The 25,659-nt window shown below is 50.8% G+C and overlaps 1 protein-coding gene across 2 annotated transcripts in view; it reads left to right on the top strand.

Annotated features, from left to right (window-relative positions):
• Positions 1 to 25,444, top strand: part of Pcsk6 (proprotein convertase subtilisin/kexin type 6) — a 190,139-nt gene extending 164,695 nt beyond the window's left edge. The window contains exons 14-22 of one of the 2 annotated variants that reach the window (XM_021235531.2): positions 120 to 299; positions 457 to 495; positions 6,552 to 6,654; positions 8,088 to 8,284; positions 10,353 to 10,440; positions 14,044 to 14,147; positions 18,741 to 18,870; positions 22,722 to 22,834; positions 24,042 to 25,444. In XM_021235531.2, coding sequence (XP_021091190.1) covers positions 120 to 299; positions 457 to 495; positions 6,552 to 6,654; positions 8,088 to 8,284; positions 10,353 to 10,440; positions 14,044 to 14,147; positions 18,741 to 18,870; positions 22,722 to 22,834; positions 24,042 to 24,139 — 1,052 coding nt within the window. In that variant the 3' untranslated portion in view covers positions 24,140 to 25,444. The remainder of the gene's footprint in view (positions 1 to 119; positions 300 to 456; positions 496 to 6,551; positions 6,655 to 8,087; positions 8,285 to 10,352; positions 10,441 to 14,043; positions 14,148 to 18,740; positions 18,871 to 22,721; positions 22,835 to 24,041) is intronic. The other variant, XM_021235532.2, reaches the window with a different exon arrangement.
• The last annotated feature ends 215 nt before the right edge of the window (positions 25,445 to 25,659 follow it).

Genomic DNA, 25,659 nt, shown 5'->3' with positions numbered 1-25,659 from the left:
TGGAAGCCAGGCCGCATCTAATGCTCTTATGAGTGATGAATGGAGACTGCTGTACATGCTTAGCAGCCGGCAGGCATCCGGAACTTTTTGGGGATAACTGTGGTTTTGGTGCCTTCCAGGAAAGTTGAAAGAGTGGAGCCTCGTTTTATATGGCACAGCGGAGCACCCGTACCGCACGTTCAGTTCCCATCAGTCTCGCTCACGGATGCTGGAGCTCTCAGTCCCGGAACTGGAGCCTCCCAAAGCTGTTGGGCCACCACCCCAGGCAGAGACTCCCGAGGATGAGGAAGAGTACACAGGTAACGGAACTGAATGAGAGGTGACGGTTGGCCTCCCAACGTGGTTTTCCACTGTATCTTGAGGATGGGGCCCTTTCCGGCAAAAGGTGGGGTTTTGGTTGTTAAGTCTTGTCATGCCTGGAAGTTGTAATAATGACGGTAATTTGCACTCACACAGCTCCTTCCACCCAAGGCTCTCCTAATACTTTACAGACCAGTAAGTATGCTTCAAACCAGTAAGTACTCTCTGACCTTCCAGGCTGGGCACTGAGCTCCTATATGCCCAACCAGAACTGGGGTTTGCCCTGGGTTAATGAGCTAGCTACAGGGTTTCCCCCTTCCTTCAGGGGCCCTCATTGCAGGAGTCAGCATCCCGACTCTCTCAAGTCAATCCAATTTGAACAACCAGAAATGAGAAGAAAGCGTAGTTCCCACAAGTTTGTTTCAAAGAAGGAGCTGGTGGTTGAGAAGTGCCCACTCTCCAGGGCTGGTGCCCAGGAGAGGCTGTCAAGAGATGAATCAGTACAGGATGCATGTAAAGACCCCTGGTGCAGATGCTTCTCCATGTATCCCATTGGCATAGTGGCCTTTGTCCCCAGACCACTGGCTCATTTGCAAGGTGGTTGGGAGCCACACTAACCCAAAGATGTCTTTAGACACCTGCCGTCTCTGAGCAGAGTGAAGATGTTATTATAGTCTAAAGCTCTTCATTTTCCTCTGAGCCATTCCACAGCAATTGTATGACACCAGGTGTTTCTGGTTGGGCATATTTTTCTTCTAGCTAAATGTCTTAGCTACCTGACAAATGATGGGTGATCTCTCAGAATATGGATAACTAAATGGAAAATTTCACCAATACAAATCAAGCATAAACCCTGGTCGATTCCATTTTAATTTCTTCTGCCTTTCCTTTAAAAGGGAACATTGAATTATGTATGGATTAATCTGATGTTTTCCCCTGTGATTTATAAGCCGTGGCCAGATTCAGTAATTATTAATAAAGAGCTGATTTTGTGCGGTGTGTGTGTGTGTGTGTGTGTGTGTGTGTGTGTGTGTGTGTGTGTGTGTGTGTGTGTGTGTGTGTGTGTGTGTGTGTCCTCAGACTCTGGTCATGCACACTGGCATCTTATCCTTCTGCTATTCTGCTCTGAGTCACTTGGTCTCTACCCAGCATGGCCGGGATAGAGGAAGAGCTTTCCATGGGAATAAGATGTGTTTCTGGCTCTCAGGAAAATGTCCTAAAGTCTGGGGGGAACCGGAAGGGTGGCCCAATCACAGAGGCATGCCAGAGTGGCAGAGGGCGCCATGGTATGAGTGGCCAAGCAGGAGGAGTGAGGAACAGCCGCTTTAGAGTCCAGTAGGCAAGGGAGTCACGAGCTTTTGCTTTTAGAACATGGAAAGCTGGTCATTGACAAACTGTACATTTGTGGTAATACCTGGGCTGGCATTGGTTCCACATGGACCTTGTGGCCAAGATAGTAGTTACCATATTAGAAAGACAGAGAGAGTCCAATGGAGCAATAGTCCCAGGGACCAGCATCAGGGGAGGAGAGGCAGACAGGGAGGTAAGAGGCGGAGGACCAACTCTCCCTGGGACAAGAAGCAGGAGGCAAAAGAGGGAAGCTGAGAATGTTTGTGGATAACAAGGACCCCAAACAGCAGCTGGCAAGACAACCCCCCCAGGAAGTGGGGCTTCTGCAGGGGATGTTCAGCATTGCAATGGTCCGTTTTCTGTTGTTCAACAAAATCCCCAGGGCTGAGTGCTTACAAAGAAAAGCAGCTTTATTTAACTCACAATTGGGGGCTAGAAATGCAGCCTACCTGGCCACCTCTGAGGGAGATCCCCTTGGCTACATCATGGCAGAGTGAAGAAGCAGGAAAAACATGGAACGACATATAAGGGCCAAGCGGGCAGCAAGGCCTTACTTTATGACAACCTGCCCTTGCTGGAACGCAGTGCCACAAGTTAGCATTAACCCTTTCTGAGGGCAGCGCCTAAAGTGTTCTAACTACATTGCACTGTGTGCCCATCACTGGGAGAAAAACCTAACAGCAATAATTAAAAGGAGGAGCAATAGATTTTGGCTCATGGATTCAGAGGCTCCGGTCCACAGTTGCTCAGCCCCATTGCTCTGAGTGATGGGGCAGAGCATCATGATGGAGAAGGCTGGTGGGTGGGGCAGGGATGTTCTCTGCATGGCAGGGAGGAAAGAGAAATCAGACAGGAAGAAGCCAGTACCCCAGTGACACTCAGGTAACGCCCTGCCTTCCATGGTTTTACCACCTCCCCAAACTGGCCAGCGTTTTTAATCCATCAATGGCTAAAACGTGACTAGGTCAGAAGCATAATTGATCCAGTTCTCTCTGGAAGCGTCCACACAGATACACATGGAGGTGTGCTGCAGTTATCTCCTAAGGCATCCCTCAGGCCAGTCATTTGACCATCAGAGCTAGTCATCACACTAGGAGGTTCCACCACCTCAGCACCAAGGACCAAGATTCCAGCTCATGAACAGTTAGGGCCATCCCCAAACTAGGCCAGGCCTCGGTCAGAGCCAGGCAGCAGGACTAGTCTCCATGTGAGATGAGTGGTAGACTGGAGTCAAGGGGAGGATGAGCAATGATGCTAGCAAGGGGAGTGGTGGAGCAGAGAACAAGGGGACTGGGGACCAGAAGAAGGGCCTGCTGGGAGCAAGGGTAGCAACCTCGGTAGGCACAGGGAAGGCATGTGCAGGGTACTGAGAATGAACAGCTTGGAGTGAGGGCCAGCCTACAGTGACAGAGCCATCTGGTGGTGGCATTACAGATAGATGGCCACCACCACCACCAGAACTGATAGGGACACTTGATTAAAGAACAGACCCCAGGCTGGCACCACCTAAGAGACCAGGTTCAGCAGATCTGGGGTGCTCTGAAGTCTAGACTCTTAGCGCATAGATAAGATACTCCAGGTAGGTCTGTAGCTAGGCAGCTAGGATGGAGGCAGGACATGACCCAACTATTATTGGAATGAAGGGGCCTGGCTTGGGGGAAAGAAGCAGTCACTGAGCAAGGAAAATGAATGGGCCTCATGGTGCAGGCCTGTAATCCCAGGAACTTGGGGTAGTGGGATTATCTGAGGTATGTGATCATAACTTCAAGGCTTACCTGGGCTACAGAGTGAGTTCAAAGCCAGCCTGGTCAACTTGCAGTTTCTGTCTCAAAAACATAAGTACAGGCGACATAGCTCAGTGATAGAGCACTTAACTTTTATGTGCAGTCCCAGATTCAGTCCCTAGTCCTGGAAAGAAAGGAGAGAGAGAGAAATAGAAGGGGAATGAAGAGGAGGAAGAAAGCAGGATCCCAAGTTGCTTTCCTGATTCGATGATTTGTTTTTGTTTTGGGGGATTTGTTGTTATTGTTTTCAACTCTGGATTTGCCCCACAAAGGACTGAAAGTTGATTTTTAAATTAGCCTGTGTTGGTTAGCTCCGTGAGGTTGTGATCTGTTAGCCAAACTGTTCAGAACATTCAGGCACTCCTGCTGGGAGCCTGTGCTTGGAGTGATGTGCAGTTGTACTGATTCAGGAAGCAAGGCCTTGGAGTCACTTCCAGCTAACTGAGGAGAGACACAAAGCAGACAGATTAGATTGTGACAACAAAAACAGATGCTCACAGAGAGAATGAGTTACAGCTGGACCCCAGGGTTCCTGGGAGGGAAGAAGCGGTTGGGTGAGACAGACAGCCAGGTGGATCTGATTCAGTGTGTTTCATGGGTGATGTGAAGCTTGACACTTGGCTTTTGAAGCCATCCAGAAAGCCACATGCTGGTTGATTGGTTGGCTTATGAATTTAATAGCTGCTCTTGGATGGACACTGTCATATCCCAACCTCTCCAACTGAGGGCTGGCTGCTGCCCATGACCTTGATGCTGTACCAGAATTCTGCTGCCCTGGCTGTCATGTGGACCAGTGTTGGGGCTCCTCTGTAGAGACGGAAGGCCTGGGAGGGACGAGCAGGTAGAGGCAGCAAGTGACATCAGCATCCTATGGACCAGGGCTGGGGAGGCCCAGTCCTGGCCCCTCCCAAAGGCCATTTAAGTTTCAGGGCTTGCTAGAACCTTCTGCCTACATATGGTGAGGACATCTACCCATGCTCCACTCTGCCTTCGCCCTTTCTGTCCCATGTCAGCCACCAGCAAATATCTACCTAGCAGCTGCTCACACGGATACGTCCTAGGACCTTGCCTTGAACAAGCTAGCCCCCACCCCACCAGACCCCATTCTGTCTGTGGGGAAATGGGGCTCACGTCCCTCTTTCCCCAACACCCTTAATCTTCCTAAAATGGAAGGTTGTTACTGAACGTGGGGATGTAGTTTGTACTCCAAGAAGCCAAGTTTGGCCACCCATCCTTAAGAAGTCAATTAAAACCACCAAATTAATAGTTTTTTTTAAAGCAGGAAAAGGAGATGTATTCAGTGTGACCACATTAGGAAAAGGGACAAGGAAATCCTATGACCCCGTCCTCCAGGTCCATGTTCCAGGTCCTGAAGAGAGATTAAAGTTTAGATAGATGTCTAGGTCAGATGTCCTGGTCAAGTTGTGTTCTGCATACCACTGACCCATCCTTGTCTGAACTTCGGTCTCGTCCTGTAAGATGGTCTGACAAGTTGTACATCTCTTTCCAATCAACAAGTGTGGTGGTGTCCCCTGCTCCCCCACCCCTATCCCCCGGCTAATGATTTTCCCTTCTCCCAGCATTCGATTCCAGGGGATGTGTCATTACAATGGTCTCACAGTCATACGGAGAGACGCAGTGTCTCTTAGTGTCTTCCTTTCTGCCTGGGCTGGTTGTGTTGTTACCTGCTGCCTTCCGGGTCTTACAGAGAGAGTTCTGTAGAAGTGGAAAGGCAAGTCCCTTTAAGGGACTGATCAGCAAGGCCACAGCAGGGTGCCACCATGCCTGGTGGATGGGAAGGCAGCCTAACAATAGTGTGATAGAGTGAGAGGTAGAGCTTTCCCAGGAACTGGCCTGGGGTGAGGCCCGCAAGAAACTCCAAAATAATATCAGTCTTGGGAGGCAGGGTGAGGGTGTGGCTCAGGGACTGGGTTTTTGGAAGTGACAGGCCTGTCTGTCTAGGATACTCAATACAGGCCAGCAGCCCCTGGAAAAGGCCGCCTAGAACATCCAGGAGGCCTCAGCTCTGCAGGGGTTCACGGTGGGAACAGAGGCAGGTGAAGGTGAAGGAAGCCAGCTGTGAGGCCAGGAGGGCCTCCAGACACGGAGGGTGGGTGAAGGGGCCTTTGTGGCCTGGGAAAATGAGGGCGGCTGTCTTCATGTTCCCCCCATGAGGTGAAGTGGCCAGCACCTCAACTCCTCCTTGCTTCTGCACTCACTCCCTATCTTCTGCCAACATAAAAGGTGTAGGCATGTTCCTGCAGAAATCTCAGAAGCCCCCCAGTGCCTGCTCCAACCCCTCCCTGCATCACTCCAACCTCCAGGGATGTGTCCCCTCTGTGTGCACAGCAAAAGCAGACTGGTAGGAAAGGGAGGAGTCCCTCAGGCTGGCTTCAGCAGCTGAGAGCCTGCAGCCATGCCCACAGCAACTGAGGAGGCAGACATTTAAACCTGCCTCATCCCTGTGGGGCCCTGAGGGAGGACCTACAACGTGACAGCTTTCTGGGATTCATAGAGCTCCCTCACGTTTAGATGGCTTTTCCAACAGCATGGAACCCACAGTTAGAATTCAAGTCACCCAAGGAGACTTGAGGGAAGACATTAGTGGCTTACTGCTGACAGAGTGAGGGAAACCAGAAAAGAAAATTCAGCAGGAAGGAGCTCAACCCACAGTCACCATGAGCTTCATCCAGGGCGTGTTCCCACTGTCCCTGTCCCCTTCCATTCTGTGTAACGGCAGGCTCACCAGTGTGGAAATGGAGAGACTCCTTCACCCTCCGCTGGCATTTCATTGCTGCACTGTCACAGCCCAAACACACAGTGTGTATAACAAGGTGCTGGTCCATCGTGGTGGCTGTAATGCCACATTTCTAGGATCTCAGTTCCCTCTTCATTGGCCTTGGTCCCTCATTACCACCAATGGCTTTCCTCCATGGAGAGTCAGGACAGCCCCGAGCGGGGACCACATCCCATGAGTAAGTCTCTGGTCTGGTATCCCCATAAGACATCACTCTTGAAGGAAGTTCCAGGACCTGGGGGCTGTGGTAATCTGACAGAGGGCTAGATTGTGTGGAGAAAGCATCTCTCTGGATGAAAAGATGTGCTTGTGTCTTTAAGGTGCGTGCCATCCTGAGTGTGGTGACAAAGGCTGCGATGGCCCCAATGCAGACCAGTGCTTGAACTGTGTCCACTTCAGCCTGGGGAACGCCAAGACAAGCAGGTAACAAGTGGCTGGAGCTGCTGTCTGTATGACCTAGAGCCCCACGTTACAGCACTGAGGCGGCCATGTCGAGCTGTATAACCCAAAGAAACTGCGTCAAAGTTAACAGCTTTGCATTCTTTTTGAAAAGTTTAGTATATCAGTTCTAATCACACAAGTGATACACGTCCATTATGAAAATGTGAGAAGTTGAACAGTTTGCTGGCAGTGTGTAGACACCATTCTGCAGCCATACTGAGTACACATGCCTGCTCACAGAGGATCCAGACCAAGACCCTGTCCTGTAGGCCTCAGAGGACCAGCAGGGTGACATGGCTCCTGGACAGGCTGCAGCTGGGTCTTCCTAGAAAGTCGGTGCTACTTCCTGTCCCCTGAAGGAGACCTCTGACAGACCTGGCCTGGGATGCCTAGCTTATAACCAATTGTCCCAGCCCAAGCTGTCCCTTCTGTGGGGAGTGTGCAAGCTACAGACCCTTGTGCCATGCCCTAGCAGGCTTGAAGCTGCCCTTTCTCATTAGTCAATGCACCATGTGTTGCACGCGCCTTGCTTAGAAAGCCAAGGTGACAGCAGGACAGCGCTGGACGCCCTAAAGGTCTGGACGGCAGATGTACCTCAACACTGCTGACACCCGTCCATGAGAGCCAGGCAGGCCAGTCACAGGCGTGCTGTGCACTGTGGTGGTGAGATACAGATCTTGCTGTATCTGGGGTCCCTACCCTAGGCCCAGGACACCCCTGGCTCTGGCCAAGGGCAGTCATCTGCAGCTTCATTCACTGACCATCAAACTTGTTCTATGCGGGCATCCGTGTAGGATTTGACCCAGTCAGAAATTCCAAGTCAAGAAGGGCAGTGGTGGTGCATGCATTTAATACTAGCACTTGAGAGGCAGAGGCATGAGGGTCTCCGAGTTCAAAGCCAGCTTGGTTGACAGACTGAATTCCAGGACAGGCCATAGCTACACAGAGAAACCCTGTTCCCCAAGAAGAAAAGAACCCCCCCAAAAAAGCAAATGAACAAATGAAATTCTAAGTTAACACCGAAGTCTATAGAAAACCAAATGATCTTCAGAATGGGAAAGGATTTCTGCTCTGTTTTGTCTTGTTTAAATAAGGTTATTGTATGTATCCCAGACTGACTTTAAACTCAGAATCCTCCTGCCTCAGCCAAGTGTTGGGATTATACTTGTGGGCCACCAGACCCAGTGTCTGGAACTGGATTCCTAATCTTCGGACCTGCCTGTTTGTACCTCAGGGCACCCCTCAACCCCCGCTGTAGTCAGCAGACATAGGGGAACTTACTTATGGCTTAACTTCCCCCCACCCAATCCCGGGATCCTATGTCCTCAGCTAGCAATGCAGCCTCAGCCCATGTAAGAACCATACGGGGTGGGCACAGGAAACAGACAAACCCTCGTCTGCACTTGGCCCCACAGGAAGTGTGTGAGTGAGTGCCCCTTGGGCTACTTTGGGGACACAGCAGCCAGACGCTGCCGTCGATGCCATAAGGGATGTGAGACCTGCACAGGCAGGAGCCCAACACAGTGCCTGTCTTGTCGCCGCGGATTCTATCACCACCAGGAGACGAACACCTGTGTGACCCTCTGTCCTGCCGGACTTTATGCTGATGAAAGTAAGTGGACTGTCCACAGACAGACAGACAGACAGACAGACAGACACACACACACACACACACACACACACACACACACACACTTGCACACCACTGGGCTGTGCTCTCCTATTCTGGGAGGATGTCCTGGGCCATTGGATTCCTGTACACTATTGGTCTTACCTGGGACTTTTCACCAGGCTGGGGGCTGGGAGTGTGTCGCGACCGCCTCGACCAGCAAGGAAGACGCAACACCCAGCCTCTTCTTTAAGCAGTTTATTCAAGAACCTTGGACAATCTTCTTCTCCCGGGGAGCGGGGAGCACCGGGGAGCGCCAACCCACAGCTTAAAAGCCCTTGGGCGGCCAACCCCAGTATGCCACGTGGAACATGCAGATAGGTCCACGTACGTGGAAGCAAGCCTGATAGCCAGCCTTAACCAAATGCGGGTGGTCCAGCCTTAACCAAATACAGGTGTTGTTTGTCACAGAGAGCACCTGCTGTCAGGCTAGCAGAAGGCGGAAGCCAGCGCCATCTTAAGGGTGCGGCACTTCGCAGCTCTCTCTATACAGGAGTGTGAATCCACAGCACAGGCAGCTGCAGCCTGCTGCCACTCATCCGAGCACTGTTGAGATGAGCCCTGCACACTGGAATTCAGGGTGCAGGAAAAGTAGCTGGCCCACAGGTCCACAGCTTAGCCTCACATGAGACACCGGAAGAGGATGCCCTGCCACCCATCTTGTCATTTCTCATCCAGGAAAGGCAGCGCTGTGTGCATCAATATAGGTTACGTAATTGGGAGGTTGAAGCTCCCAGGAAGTGCTATGAGTACAATTTGGGATTTAGATGCAGGCCCCTGCTGACAGGGTTCCAGGAGGTCTGGGTAGTGTCTGTGTGGCTCTTCACAGTACTGGCCATACCCCTAAGAGGAGAGCACTATTTTCCTTATCTTGGAGTTGAAAGGGAGTAAGAAGCCCCTAACTAGTAGTGACAGAGGTGGGACTCAAACTCAGCCAGGAAGCCAGGTATCCGGTTGGTCCACCTGCCCCAGGTAGATGTGGGGGATGGATGGGCAGGAACTCCAGTGTGTGTTTTAGCAACTGGCCTTACATTCTGCAAGAGGTGGAAGAGGAGGCTTGTGTTAGACAGACAGGTGATGGCTCTCAGGTAAAGAGTTCAGAGGTTCTGCAGGCAGCACCCCTGACCCCTTGTCTCCCTGTTCACACCCCTGCACTGACCCAGCCTGTCACCTGTCCCACCATGCCTGTTAGAAGGAGCCAGGAAGTCTAAAGACATTCCTTCAGAGGGGAAACAGCAGGGCCCCGTCCCAGCAGGTCCCAGCTTTGCGGACACGTGCCTGGGCTGCCAACCAGGCTCATTTTCAACCACACATGTAGCTTCCTCAATTCCCAGGTCCGTTCAGCCAGCCTTCACCACTGTCCTTGCTGAGCACCGGATGAGTGCTTGTGATGCCACCCCTGGAGTCCAGGGAGGCCACACAGAGGTATAGCAGGGCCCTCAGCTCACGGGCCCGGCATGGAGTAGTGACGCCAGCTGGGGTTTGATGAGGAACCAACACAAATGAACTACATAAGGAAGCAGGGACGTGCAAGGGGGACTTGGAATGGCCCAGAAGCTCCTGAGAGGAGGGATGGAGCCCTGCCTCACTCTAGAGGTACCAAGTCCTCAGTGAAGACTCCCATGAGAGACTCACTGGGAGAGGGGCCAGTGGCCTCCAGGGTACCCCAAAGGGCTATAAAGACTTGCACCTGATTCAAGTGTAGTCAGCTAGCCAGGAATTGACTCCAGTCCCTGTGGCCGTAAGCAGAATGAGAGTGTCTCCTCTAAGGAGGGACCACCTTTGAAGCCCGCTGGTCCTTTGAGGATTTGATTGACATACTCCAGACAAGGGATGTGGAAGAACTGGGGTCTAAGGCCCAGGTCCGTGGCTAATTTCCTGGCCTGCTCTGGGGAGGGCTTAGGGAGAGCTGTTATGCTAAGACCACCTAGCATGCCGGAGCTCACTCTCTGCTCTGAACCCCACCCACCCCCATGCCATCCTCTGCCTCCCATCTTCTGCCTCTCTCCAGGTCAGAGACACTGCCTCAAGTGCCACCCGAGCTGTCAGAAGTGTGTGGATGAGCCTGAGAAGTGCACTGTGTGTAAGGAAGGATTCAGGTGAGGCTGCCCTGAACTGGGGGGCCGGGGAGGGAGCCACAGCATCCATGCCTTGCTTGGTTTCTCGAGAGTTTGCATCCATTCCTGAAAGCCACGATGTCAAAGGCCTGGAGCCCACAGAGTCCTGGCTGTCAAGTCAAGGGACTGTTGAGGAAGCGAAGTTGGAGTATGGTTAAAATTGCTACGTTTTAGGCCAGGTTTGGAGAGCTGGTGAGAGTGGCTGTTGAACACATCAGACACAATAGAGTTTGTTGTTGGGCGGCCAGGGGGACTTCCTAGGAATCTCAGGTCACTTTCCTTTGCACTAGTAAACCGCTCCACTCCAGTTCCTGGCCCGGGCCACAGGTGCGGGGCTGACCCACCCTCCTTCCTGGCCATCCTAGGTCTTCTCTCCTCATAGCCAGCCACCTCAGTGTTTCCCATCTTCAGCCAGAGAATGAAGTTGGCTCCCCAAGGATGTCCCAGGGATTCTTGATCCTCCCAGTGCCACAGAATTCTGCCCTATAAAAGTTCAGCATTAAAAGACAAAACAACAAACAAGTCTCTTTGCCAGGCTAAAGAATCTTCAAATAATTTTAAACCTTTTGTTTGACTCATTCAGTACATTTAGTGACATCAGATAGACGCCTATTACCAGTTACTGTCCAAAAGTGTAGAAAGTTAGTATTCAAAGTAAGCTGTGGCCAGGACACGCCCATATAGAGGGACTAGCACCGTTGTCTCTGTGGAAAGGAAGAGAGGGAAAGTCAGCGTCATCTGTGCCTGTGAGAGACATGGGAACCTTGGGGGTTTGTGTCCAAATGACAGTGAGGAAGGTAAAGGCTGAGCCCCTGTGTTTCCAGCAGATGTCCAGGTAGGGGAGACTGTGGTCCAGACCGGGAGCAGCAGGTGCCTCATGAGGCACTACAAGGCCACACTGCACTTACCCAGCTCAGCCTCTCTTCCCACTGCTGATGAGACTAGAACTCACAACAACGGACATGACCTTAGGGGGCATCTGCTCTTACTGCAATCGTCCCCATTAACTTTTACAGCGGCTCATGGAGTCTTAGTGGTTCTCATAGTTTTCATGCAGGGGAGGTCAATGACTTTCCCAGAAGGCTCCACGTGGCTGCTTCGGTGACACTGCCCTCATCCCGCCCTTTCTTTCAGATCAGAGTTTTGGGTGACAGGCAGGGAAACAAGACCTTCCAAAAGTCACACACAGTATCTACCATTCTTTAAACCCACCGGCTAGACAGGGCAGGATTAAAAGCGAAAGGAAGAACAAAGCTGAGAGAAAGGAGACAATTTACCAGAGGCCGTGACCAGGGGGCTAGGGAGGGCAGCCTTAATATCCTGGGCCCCTCTAGCACTGGTGTCTACAGCTTTGAACTCGCAGGCTGCTAGCTCAAGTGTAAAGGATGGAAGCCTCCATGGATCCAACTCCCTGGAGCCTAGTTCCCTTGGGGAAGAGTGAAGTCAGGGACGGGTGCAGGGGAGGGTGTGCCTCTCGGCAGAAATAGGTGTGGCGAGCAGGTGTGATGGCTGCAGTACTAGTAAGCTTTCATGGAGGAGCACAAACACAGCAAGGGGAGCATCACCAGCCGTAATCCACACAGAGCTTCCTTTATTGTCCCATGTCCTCTGCAGCTGTGACTTCAGATCACTGTTGTCACCTCACAGCTGTGAGAGAACAGCCATGCTGCTGTCTCCTGGCCATCCATCTCTTTAGGGGGATAAATGCTGGAGGGGTTCACAGGAAAGTGTCGGATATTACAAACATGATTTAGCTCTCCTGCTTGGTGGCCCTGGCACCGCAGTGGAAAAAGTCCCAGGGGATCATCTGCCATCTGTGGAGCATCACCCCACGGAAGGAGGTGCAAATCACCAGCGGAGGGGAGGGGGGGTCTACATATGCAGCACAGCACACTTACCTTCTGATCATCAAAACATGATGGGTGGACACCCACTGGATATCCCATAAGCCTAACTGAATAATCCCACAAGTTGAGGACTCAGTTCCCAACGCTGGTCCTACTTGAGGCTATCTCCAGACCTCAGGTTGTAAGCCATCCTTGCTTCCAGCTGACTGTCGGGGTTCCCTCAGCCTGTCCTTGGGTTTGATGGCTTTGCTGAGCCTGCTCCTGGAAGAGGGCGGCGCTTTCCTTACGTTAGCCGTTTAGTATACAGGTGTTATAAAGGAAGTGGGCTGAAGTATTATACATAGCAATGCTGGCAGGGTCAAGAGCATAGGCTCTTACATTCCTGTGGAGTTGGGTGCGATACCCTCCCAGTAGATGGATGCATGTGTTCTTTGTAGCCGAAATGGGGCCTCAAACTCGTGGCTGTCCCCCCTGCCTCAGCCTCCTGAGTTGTGTATATGTTCTTGTTCACCAACCTGGAAACTGAATCATCTCCTTTGGTGTTGTCATGGAGACTCCATTATGGAGACCTGAGTTGATGTTAACATTATTGGCCAGTGGTGACTGGTTCTACCTTCGGTCTCTTTTTGCCTCCTCTGAGGTTGGGGTGGTGGGGCTGGAGAGTCCTGTTCTTTGATTGGCAGTCTGTTCACCTGGCAACCAGTCCCCCACCATGAAGTTGCTGAAGAGCCCCAGTTACCAGTCATCTCATTAGCACACAAAGTGACGCTTGCCACTATTGATTCTAGAGAGTTTGGGAGCTATGTGCCAGGATGACACCTAAATATATATTTCTAATTGTAAATCACATCACAGCAGGACTTTCTGAATCTGACAGATGCACCCCAGAGCCCTTGCTCAATCTGTTTATTGGCAAACCCATTTAAAACGTGTGCATCAGACACAGTACAATCCCAGGAACCAAAGAAATCATAGTAGGTGACATTTATTTACACTGCTGTGTGCCAGACATGGAACAGTTATATGCATTTGCTCAGTGAGTCTTCCAAGCAGGGTTATGCTGTAGGAACCAATTACCAGGAGGAAGTGGAGTCTGCTGGCTTGCCTGGGGTTGCACAGCTGGGAAGTGGCGGAGCCAGGTCCTGCATGGGTGGTATAGCTCAGTTTGTGTCTTGACGCCTTGCCTGCTGGGCTGCCTGACTAAGGGAAAGATGCACAGCCACTGATGGAGTGAGAAAGCAAGGCAGGAGCCGCACACAGCAGGGCTGTCAGCTGCCAGGAGAGCCCCTTGTTTCAAGTCCCTGTTAAACAGGTGAGTTTTAAGCAAGGAAGAATCCAGAACAGGTCTAGGACTGAAGGTCAGCCTAGTGGCCATTACCCTCCTCACATACAAACGTAGACCCTTTGGTTGCCACAGTGGCAGCCGCTGGATGCTTCAGTTCTCCAGAGAGAGGGGTGTTTCTAATTCAGGTGTCAGGAAAAGCTATGGAGGGAAGCCATCGTGGCGTAGGAGAAGGCTGGAAGCTTTGGCCCCCTCACTAGGCTGGAGGCCCCAGGACCTCCAGCTGGCTTCAAAGCAGCTTTGCCAGCTTCCATTAGCTGGGAACCTCCAGTGACACAAAGCACAGTGTTTGATAACTTTCATTTCCTCCTGTGAAAAGCATTTGAGGACAGATCATAATTTAATTAGAATTTTGGAACACACACAGAAATGGGCCTTGTTTTTTTTTTTCACCAGCCTGGCACGGGGCAGCTGCATTCCAGATTGTGAACCGGGCACCTACTTTGATTCTGAGCTGATCAAATGTGGGGAGTGCCATCACACCTGCAGAACCTGTGTGGGTAAGCTGCCAAGTCTTTTGTCTCATTGGACATTTGTATGCATGGTCACCAAGGTGAGCAGGCCAGCTATCTTGAAAATTCAGGAAGTTCTGTGACTCTGTGGGTTTCTGCGTTTATTACAGAATAAAACTCAAAGGCAAGGGACTTAGAGTGTAGCTCGGGGTAGAGCACTTGCCTCCCATGCAGGATGTATGGGGCAAATAGACTATAAAAACACAAAGGTCTTCCCAGCCTCCCAGGGCTGGAGAGGGAGAATGAGGAGTTACTGTTTAATAAGTACAGAAGTGCAAGTTAGGGGAAATTAAAAATGTTCCACAGATGGAGGGTCCTGATGGCTGCCCACTGATGTGAATTCAGTAATACCACCCAATTCTACACTTTAAGATGTTTGAGATGATAAAGTTTGTTATGTACCTGAAGCCAACAGTTTTCTAAATTAAAAAACGAACAATCAAAAGTGCAAAGACCCACTCTTAGCAAGCTGCCTGGGTTACCCAGCCTTAAAAACAGCCATGCCATGAATGCTTTTAGGCGAGAAATAAAGGATGTTTAGCAGCTTGGAAGCTGGCTGGCCTTAAAACTCTACACTTGCTGCAGAATTAAACTAAAATGCAGCACCATAAAGATTGAGAGGCCCCAGAGAGGGGTGGGGACAGTTCCGGGCAGGGTGCGATAAAACAGAACTTCAGTCCTCTGTACCCATCTCCACTTATTTTGAACGTTTTATTCAAAGAGGAAAAGACTGCTATAAACAATTTTACATGCATTATAGTTCCCCACCGAGATTATAGCACAGATGTCTCCCGGCACATATTTTATGCAGAATATAGCAGAGATTTCATTCATTTTATTGGGTTTCGTTTTGCAGTCATCCGCATGCATCGTGAGTTATGTGCACAGATACGTTCCAGGTGAAGCTTTCTCCCCGACTCCCTTCCTGCCCCCAGCACTTTGCTGCCTTCTAAGAAACTCGCATTAGATGGAGTGTTTGCTACAGTGACAATATAAGAATTAGGTTTCAGCTAAATCTCATTTGCCACAAAACCATTTATTAGAAATGCCAGGAGGCAGGCACTGTCATCCTCCATATGGTCCCGTGGGAGCCTCGCGAAGCTATCAATTATGCTATCCAAGTGGACATGCCAGAGATCCAGTGTCCACAAGCTATGACCGGGGCTGACCCTAGGCCTCCTGTGGGAGACATGCCCTCCTCCACCCCATCCTCAGACAACCCCAGAAGGATCCAGGCTTAACCTTAAGAAGAATCTTGTCCATGGGCGACTGGCAGCTGTTCCCACCTGGTTGTCCTGCTGCCTTCTTACTTCCTCTTTTCAGCCTGGGCTTAATCCAGGCTGCTTGAGATGAGTCTCCAGTGCTACCTATTTAAATGTCAGGGTCACTTGAATCCAAAGCATTCAAGCTTGTGGTCTGTAACTCTTTTGATTTCAATAATTCAGTTATCTTTTTCGGGATCCCCAGCCTGTCTAGCAGCCAGTGGCTGCATTGAGTCACTTGTAGGTTTTCTTACCTCAGTCCTGTGTCTCCTCCATCACTTGAAGAATTCAGGTCAACAGCAGGCAGTTCTGCTGGAAGAGAGGAATTCTCCATGTCTCCCCATGCCCTCTGCCTAGGCTCTTTTTAGCCTTCCGGGAACACATGTAACCCCGGGGGAAGTGACTGGGGCCAGAGCCTTCTCTTCCCCACTCAGAGTCATTTCCGTATGGTGTGATCTCCTTAGAAGCACCTGTGCCTGGTGACAGCATGGTGGCCTAGCCTACAGTGTTCCAAGTGCACTGAGCTTTGTGGGAATGAGACGCTTGGCCATCGCAATTGCTGGTACACAGAGCATCCTGGCATTGAGGCTGTGATCTTGGCTCAGGGTTGATGAGTCGGCCCATGGCAGAGGGAAGTGCCTGCTTTCATGTACCCTCCCAGGACAAGTGGCAGCCAGTGGACATGCCTGCATGCTCGCCAGGATGAGAAGCAGTGCCCTAGGCCCTTGGGACGGTTTACCCTGGCCTGTGCCTAGGAAGGTAGAGCAAGAAACGGCGAGTGAGAAAATACCACGACAGGTCCAGAGAGGTTTCAAGGGAAAGGAATACTTTCTACCTTAGCACTTCTCACAACGTGTTCTTCTTGCCTTCTGAGCAGGGCCCTGTGTTTCTATGTGTACCAGACCTAGCATAATAGGTTAGCATAGCCAGTTGAGCTGTCATCGTTAACACTGTGGGGCTCCTAAAATGCCTGGAGCCTATAAAGACTGCATGGAATCCCTGAGAGCTTTTGAGTATAACATCATAATTAGTAGTTGTGAAAGTTTCATAAAAAAATGTGCTCATTAGCATTTTTATTATAATGGGCTACATATAGCAAAATTTACCATCTTAGCCATTTATAATTATTTTTACTATTTGTATTTTTAAGACAGAGTCTCACTGTGTAAGAGCCCTGGCTGTCCTGGAACTCCCTCTGTACCCTAGTCTGGCCTTGAGCTCACAGAGATCGGCCTGCCTCTGCCTCCTGAGTGCTGGGATTAAAGATGTGTGTCATCACCGACTGGCTAGTTGCCCTATTCTTGCTATAGAATTGTTTCCATTACTTTTTTCACTAGCAAATACTGTAGCCAAATGCTTTACAAAAGCAACTTGGGGGAGGTTTATTTTGGCTCTCGGTTTGAGGATGTCATCTGTGGGAGTGGAGAAGGCATGGTAGCATGAAACGCTCTAACAGTGGAAGCAGGAGTGTGTCAGCTGGCCGCGCTGCATGCGTGGCTAGGAGAGAGAGATGAACTCTGCTCCTCAGCTGCCTGTCTCCTTCACCCGCCCCCTTTTCATTCAGTCCAGCACCCCAGCCCACAGGATGGTGCCACCCACACTGAGGGAAGTTAAGCTTCTCTGGAAACACCCTCAGACAAGCCAGAGGTGTTACCTAGGCCATTCTAAATGCAATTGAGTTGACAGTCAAAACATCACAAGCACATTAGAACAGCTTCTCCTCTGCTATTGTTTTGACATCTATTATTCCCATGCTCACTGGGCCTGCCATCCCAGCCTGGCCATTTTCAGATGTACAGTTCAGTTAAGCACATTCACATTGTTGTGACAAATACCAGCATTCTTCTTCTGGGTACTGAACCTGCGACCAGCATTTCCCCTAATTTCTTATTTTCTGGTGGTGGGTATTAAGGCCCGCAGCTGAGTGGTATTGGATACCAGCAATCAGAAGGTAAAGGAGGCTGGCAGATCACTGTGAGTTCAAGGCCAGCCTGGTCTACAGAGTGAGTTACAGGACAGCTAGGGCTACACAGAAAAACTTGGTCTCAAAAAAAAAAGAAAGAAAGAAACAACAGCAACAACAACAACAAAAAAAAAAACAATAAAACTCAGGTCCTCATTCATGCTAGGCAATGATGTAATACACCTTCACCCCATAATCAACTTTTAAAAACTGAAAACGGGGACTCAGTATTTTGTCCCTAAGTTTTTAATCCTCCTGCCTCCACATCCTGAGTGCTGGGGTTGTAAGTGTGTACCGCCACATCCCCCTCATAATCACTGCTAGGTTTAAGCCATTGAGCATGATCTAGGGGTACTGCCTAGTGGTAGTGTGCACACCTTCTATGTGTGAGCCCCAATACCACCACCAAGAAAGCAGTGGGACCTAGGTTGGAGGAAAGGCGGCAGGGCTAGCAGTGGAGCGGACGAGAGGTGAGGCAGTAGGACAGTGTCAGGCGCAGACAGTCCCTGAGGCCCACAATAGAGTGACCCTCCAAGTGTACCAGTCTGCCACCTTGACCTGCAGATGCTCTCTAGGGACAAACATGGGGAAGGGGTAGGGTGGAGATTGGCCCAAGCATGAGACTAAGCTTTAATCAAAAGCAAGATAACCCTGAGGGAATTCCAGTTTTGGGGTGGCTGGGGGTTGGTCACACAACCAAACCATAGGGGAAAAGAAGAGACTCCTGTGGATGCTCTTGTACGTTACAGAAGCCCAAAGGTAGGAGGAGTCCTGGGGCACACTGGCCACTCAGTCTAGCCTAATTAGTGAGCTCCAGGCCAAAAAGAGATCTCATCTCAAAAGAGGTAGGCAGTATTCCTGGGGAGAACATCTAAGATTGTCTTCCAAACCACACTCATGCACAAACACACACACACACACACACACACACACACACACACACACACACAAGTATGTCATTCTCATGATGAGAAGTAGGAACCATGTGGAAATAGCTTGGGTACCATGCCCATTTTAACCCAGTGAACCTCAGACACCATCACTTCAGTGTGATACAATTAAAATACGGCACCTATTGAGTAGCTACTACACTGATTCTAGCCTAAAGCTGATGGGAAAGGAGATGCATAGAACCAAAGTCAGTCATGATGGCCCAGGTAGAGCTCCCCACTGAGCTTAATTTAGGCCTCCGATGTGAAAAGGGGGTGGTCTACCTCCAGTCACATAGACAACTCTCACTGAGCTCCTAGAAGGTGTCAGCTGTGTGGGTGGCCTAGGGACATCTGAAGATCCCCACAGATATTCTAGAACACCAGACATGTCCTTGACATCTGCTTCTTTCCCCTCACCTGTCAGGGCCCAGCAGAGAAGAATGTATTCACTGTGCAAAAAGCTTCCACTTCCAAGACTGGAAATGTGTGCCAGCGTGTGGTGAGGGCTTCTACCCAGAAGAGATGCCTGGCTTACCCCACAAAGTGTGCCGAAGGTATGGTCTTCCGGGCTGTGGCCCAGGTTAGCGGGGAGTAGTGGTCATCTGGGTCCTGCAGTAAGTGTGGCATCACTATCCCTGGAGCCTAGGGAATCAACATGCTTCGCCACCTGCTGCTGTAGGTGCTGAGGGCAAACAGGAAACCATTTACTGAGGAAGGGATGCCTACAGTTAGTGATTGTCAAAGTCTCAAGCCAGCTGGCAGCCTTCAAACCCCTCTTAATGCCTAATTATTTGTAAAGCACTTACCATATGCAGGCACTGGGTAGCAGTGGGTTAGGACAGGAAACAGAATTAACAAGGGGCTGCCACATGGCCCTCACCAGTGGCAGATGGTACAGGGCAGTCCTGCTCAAGCCATGGTACAGCATGCTTTCACACTGTAGGTGACCAACGCAACTACATGTATGGGAGTTAACACTTTCTCTAACGTAGATATTTTAGATAAGTTAAACAAGCCTGGTCATGTCCTCATGGCAAAGCCAGCCCTGGCTTAGACAGTACATATGTTTTTACCTTTTTGCTCTCTTTCCATTACCCCATGAGTGCACACACTTGGTGAGGTAAGACTCAGCACTTCCCCCATATTAAGGCTGGGCAAGGAATAGGTTACTAAAAGCCAGCCAAAGCACTGGGAACAACCTCTGCTCCCATTGCTAGGAGTCCCAACTTGTAGTCATATTAGGAATGTTTTCAAGGCCAAACAGAGAAATATGTTAGACAGGTGGTCTTCAAACACTTCAGAGATGTACAGAATGTGATGTTTAGGATGTTCTAATAACGTAAGGTTTTTTTTATGAGATATGTCTGCTCCTGGCAACACTATGTGAGTGCTCCCTGCTACTGTGGTACTTCAAGGAGCAAATGTGTGCTTTAGTCTGTGCTTGTGTGTTTGGCTGGCTGGGAAGTGTGCCAGGTCAGGACATCATAAACAGGCCAGGAGCTGGACAGGCAGAGTATGGTGTGAGAGCAGCAGGTGGCCATTTGAAGGTGACAGTGCTGATGCAATGGAGGGGTGGCCTTGGAGGGAAGAGGAGGTAGGGGACTTCTGTCTGCAAAAGACTCAAAGCAAACCCACTCGGGGACACTTATGTCAGGACACAGGTGAGAGCCCATGCCAGCTCCCACTCCCAGTTGCAAAATCCACGGTGGGGGTCTGCTTCCTGCGCTATTTTGAGAATGTCGGTGGGTTGTCACCTATAAACAGTACACTGATGAGTTCAAGTCCTTGCACTGAAAAAGAGGGGTCGGTGGGGGGGTCTTATGTGTGTACAAGGGTCAGCACCCTGCTGGGTTGGCTTAAACAGGGAACTTAAACTCCTCCTGCTGCCATGCTGAGTCCTGTGGGCAGGGCCATGGGCACAGCTGTGTGCAGTAAACCTTTCATTTCACAAGCCAGCTGGTTTACTGATAATTAAACCAGGGACAGCAGCACAGGGACAGCATGGAACTTAATGATGATAATCACTTCCATTTGTCAAGTGCCCCAGACTCCTGGGGATGCTGACTGTGACATCCAGAAGTCATGTCATTCCAGCCTCCAGGAGACAGGAGGGAGGCCAGCCACAAATGCCCCTTGGACAGAAGTTCCTGGGTTCTAGTTTTTATCTGAGGGATGCTAACAGCCCCAGAGGGGAGTTCAGCCTCAGCTTGGAGCTGATCTACCTGATTCTGGAGGCACACCCCCAGGAGCCTTGCACAGACCCCAAGTGATAAAGTACCCGACTTCACACGATTCCACCTTATGGAGACTGTGGTCCTGAGGACCCTTTATAATACACATGGTTCTGGATGCCTCTCCCAACTCAGGCAGCCACAGCTGCCAGTGAGCCACAGGCGGCCTCCAGGCCCCAAAATACTCCCTGATACCATGCTTCCCCTGCAGAAGAGCCAGGGAAGCCCCAAGGAACACATAACCATCTAAGGGCTAGATGTTGAAGCCAGAATGGCATAGGCCTGCTTGGTTGCTAACTTGAATACAACGAAGACAGGAGGACGCTGAAGCCTGAAACTGAAAGCAGTTCGTGCCAGTGACTCAGAACTGCCAGCCAGACTCAAGACTCAGTAAGGGGATCTCAGCAAGGACCTCTGGGAAGAGAACGAGAGCAGCCCTGGGTGTTTTGCTCCAGGGGTAGACTTACCACTCATTCCCCCAGCCCTCGACAGTCTCCGACTCCTCAGTGGGTACAGCTGTCCTCAGGCTGTGCCTCCTGCCTAATTTGTACCCAGACTGAAGCCTGATGAGGGCTCTTGAAGCAGGTGTCCCATTCTTTCTTGAGAAGGGACACCTCCTGCTGTAGCACAGAGAGAGGTCTCTCCAGAATTTGGCATGGTAAAGTTGCCATGGTGTTTTAGAGGTGAATTCAGTACTACAGAAGAACTGTTAGGTATCCTGGAAGCCCACCTGCCCTAGAAACCACTTGCCAGACAGTATTGTGCTGGTACAGTTAGAAGCAGGAGACGGGAAGCATTTGGGGAGTGGGGTATGGGAGATATCACCTCTTTCTCACCTGGACCCCTGAGCCTCCCAGACAACCGACATCCTTTGAAATGTCTGACCTGGCATGAGTGCCTGTGAGAGAGGCCAGGAAGATCTCCAGGGGACCTGTGTCATCAGGACCCAGTGGGTACTCCTGGGAGACAATGTGGCTAAACCAGACACCAGGGACTTCCCAAAACTGCACCAAAAGTAGGGTGCTCCTATGGTCTTGGAGCAACATCTGGCAGTGGTTCCTTGTGGGGCTTACACACTGATCTGAAACCAGCGCTCTGAGCTCTAGCAACCTACCATCCTCCTTTGCATTCGGGATAAACACCCACCTCATCCAGGCTGAGGAGATGCTGTACAATGGCTTCTTGTAACTCAGATTAAACCTCATCGGAGCATTTCATCACTGAAGGCCTCACATAGGTGGCAACAGTCATCTGTCTTAAACATGGGGCCTCTAGGGCAGGCCAGGCATGGCAAGGCCTCTTCCCCTCCCCCAGGCCTGTCCCACACTTTATTGACAGTAGCGAGGGAAGCAGGAAGCAGACAGGAGACATATTGAGTCCTGGTCACCTGGAGCTAGAAATAGCAACAGAGACAGCTTGGGTAAGCACACAGCCTGGGTGGGAATCATGCAGAGTCAAGCTAAGTTGTTTCTGTCAAGGCCATACAGTGTATAATTCAGGCATGCAGGGGCCTGCCTGTCAGAGCTACTTAGCTTTACCACCGAGGCACAGAGCACCCACAGATCAGGTATAAATGAAGCCATGTTCCCATGAGACTGCTGAGTGGCTTCAGGTGCAATCCACTTTTGTGACATGAGGTCATATCTCTCTGTATTAGCAGGACCGTGGGGCCAGGCTGGGCCAGGCCTGTCTGTGGAAGCAGGAACAGGAATATGACTGCCCCCTCCCCAGGTTAGGCAGATGTGTCAGTCAAGCATGCTCAGCCTGGTAGAGAGCTGCTCTAGGGCCAGTTCCAGAAACAGGATTGGCCCTAGGTAGAGTGTGTCCTACAGTTGTCACAGCTGGACAGCTGGAAGCTCTGAGAGACACATGTGGGGAGTCACTAGTGTCCGTATTAGGATATCCAGGTGTGCCACAGAGAGTCTCTGGGAACAAGGCCTAGCCTCCCCTCCTGGAAATGCTCCCACCAACTGACTATGACAGCCTTTGCCTTCCAATGGCAACAGAGAGGTTGAACAAGAACGATGCGCCAACACTCAATGTGTGTCAATGCATTACTCCATTGAAGCCAAAGCTGAGGGTTTGGGGGTATATGCTGGCACGTTCTGGTTTGGGAACCCCATGTAGTAGGGCCTTTTCCCCAAACCTCAGGAGAAGCTGATGTCTCCCCACAGATGTGACGAAAACTGCTTGAGCTGCGAGGGCTCCAGTAGGAACTGCAGCAGATGTAAGGCCGGCTTCACGCAGCTAGGGACCTCCTGCATCACCAACCACACCTGCAGCAACGGTGAGTGCCAGCAGGGCGACCCTCAGAGCTGCCCGTGGAGCGGTAAAAAGAGAAGAGAAAGCACAGGCGTGGCGGCCCAGAGCGGGGTGCTTGTCTCTGACTTGTTTGACCATCTAGTTGGCTACATAACTTAAAAGCAATTCAGTCTGTACACCGTTCCCATTCTCCTGACCTAGGCTACAGGCAGCTTGCATACAGCAACATTCCTCTAGCAGACATCAACACCAGGAGGCCTGAAAGGCCTCATCCTCAGGACCACAAGGGCAGAGTTGAGCCCCATGCTCAGTAAGAGGAACCCAGCTGTGCTTTGGCTTGTGGATAGATGGTGAGGGTAAGAGGACAAATTATCAAACTAGGAACTCAGAAGAAATTGACAGTGGGGATGCCAGGCAGAGCGGGGACAGCAGAGGCCTCATGCAGGAGCAGCTTGCTGTGTCTGGGAAGAGGAACTCATACTGAGCAAGCAGCAGGGAGGAGCTGCAGGGAGCCAGCTCTGGATAACATATCCTGATACGCAGGAGAAGGGATCCGCCCACTCCATGGGTTCAAGGGTGGACAGGCAATCCCTAGTTATAATGCCAACGTGGCCCTTCACAGGCAGAGTGCCCATACAGCACCCTGCAGGTGTCCTGACTTCTAGGGCACCTACTTGTGCCTTGTTTACTTTTCAAATTTCCTGTTTAGGAAGTCGCTGCTCAGGCTATGTGCCCAGCCCCAGAAAGTAAGGCTGCCATAGGACAGTCTGGTCCCTAGTGACAATGCAGAGTTGGAGTGCCAGCCTCCATTGCTCTCCCCACCTTGCCACCCCTGAGTCCTGCCTGCCTGGCTTCTCCTGGGAAATGTCCCCGAGACTATATTCCTGAAGCCTGCTTTCCCTCCTGCTCTAGCCCTGCACCTCTGTCTGCAGCCCCCGCCCCATTCTTCCTAAGCAGCCACCAGCAGCGCCCTGAAAGAGGCTCACATGGGCACCAAGGACCCTCCTATATACACCCCATCTCACTCCCACCCCTCGTCACTTAAACTTAGCAGAAGTTCCATACCCCAGTACCACCTGGGCCTTACCAGACGTTTGCACTGAGATGGCTCATGAGAGACTGTGTGCCCTGCTTGGTGCACCGTCAGTGTCTGCCCCGCAAATGGAGAACAGCTGAATCTTAACAGGCCCCAAAGTCTGATCTGATCCCTCCTCTTCCTTTCCTGGTGCCAGCTGATGAGACCTTCTGCGAGATGGTGAAGTCCAATCGTCTCTGCGAACGAAAGCTCTTCATCCAGTTCTGCTGCCGCACCTGCCTCCTGGCCGGGTAGGGGTGCCAGCTGCCTGCAGAGGGCAGGGTCCTCCTGTCTGCCCATTTGCCCATCCACCTTCCTCCAGACGGTCAGCCATAGCCTGTTCCTGGGGTGGTCCTGCGTCTGATGGCTGGGTCTCCCCCAGAGCTGGGTCCTACTGCAGCATTCTCAGCACCTGAACCAGATGGAGGTGACCCTTAAGGACATGTGGCTAAAACTGCAACACCCCCTCAAACTCTGCTTGCTGGCTGCAGTCTAAAACTGAACTCAAATGGGAACGAATTATGAGACCCACAGCTGCAGCTTCGGAGTAGCTTCTGGGACCCTAGTTTACTGAAATTCCAAGACCAAAGTAGAAAAAGAGAGATGCTTGGCACCGCATCAAGTCCTCTCCCACGCATCCGTGTACCGTGGCAAATCTCGCCGAGCTGGCTGGCAGGACCCTCTGCTGTCCTCACCTATGATAAAGGGCCTAGCCTCCCACCCATGTGTCACTGGCCACCAAACAGCCTGAGGGACAGTTTTGTCAGACTGTAAATAAAAAGGTTTCAGGGCAAAAGATGTATGACCACTGGAGATAGAATCTATGTCTATGAAGTCATCTCCTTCCAGAACTGCAGCCACCACCTCGAAGGTCCAGCACCAAACCTAAACAGATCGCCATTCTCCTGAGCCGAGCTATCCTCGCGACTCTTCTTCCTGTGTCCCTGGGGCTCCTGGACCTGAGCCACCAGCCATCTACAGATGCAGAGCCTGTGGAGGAGGCCCAAGGAAGGCATTTAGGGCTAGCCAAAAGACACCTGCTAGCCAAGCATTTCCTCCTTAAACATGCAAAGCCAGCCCCTGAGTCACTAATCGCCAGCCCTCCGCATTACACAACTGCTTTTCAAGTGCATTTGGCCTCTGCTCTCAGGACTCTGCTCTTGGGTGGATGCTGCTGTGTGTGGTCCAGTAGAGTACGAGCCTACATGATACAGCTGGATTGATTTCTGCCAAGCCTATGTAGGCATTTTATAAGCTATGTGTTCTAATTTTTACCGATGTTAATTATTTTGACAAATATTTCATATATTTTCATTGAAATGCGCAGATCTGCTTGATCAGTTCCCTTTACTATGGGAATAACATTTGCCTTAAAATTTTCCAACCTTGTCTCTCTCCATATTGTCCTGCTCCCCCCTCTGACTACAATGTATTTTGCCACCTGTGAGTGGCAAGGACCCAGTTGTTGTCTGTTGAATCCACAACTTCAAATAAGAAATCAGTGAAGCAAATCAAATGTTAACCCTGAGTTAATAAAAAGAGTTAACATCCCATTGCAAAGGAGCCTGGATTTCTTTCCAAGATAAAACCTTGAGCCTTGGTCCTGGCCAGTGGATGAAATGGAGATTACTTTGTGGTCTCTTGATCTGTTGATGTCTGTATTCATTACTTTCCTCATCACTTTAATGAAATATTTGACAAGAAGCAATTTACAGGTCTGGAGAGGTGGCTCAGCGGTTTAGAGCACTTGTTGTTCTTGCGGAAGACCCAAGTTC

The sequence above is a fragment of the Mesocricetus auratus genome, unplaced genomic scaffold, assembly GCF_017639785.1.
Source record: "Mesocricetus auratus isolate SY011 unplaced genomic scaffold, BCM_Maur_2.0 Super-Scaffold_4256, whole genome shotgun sequence".
Taxonomy (NCBI): Eukaryota; Metazoa; Chordata; class Mammalia; order Rodentia; family Cricetidae; genus Mesocricetus; species Mesocricetus auratus.
The sequence above is the reverse complement of the archived record's forward strand: the minus strand, read 5'-3'. Positions and strand labels throughout refer to the sequence as shown.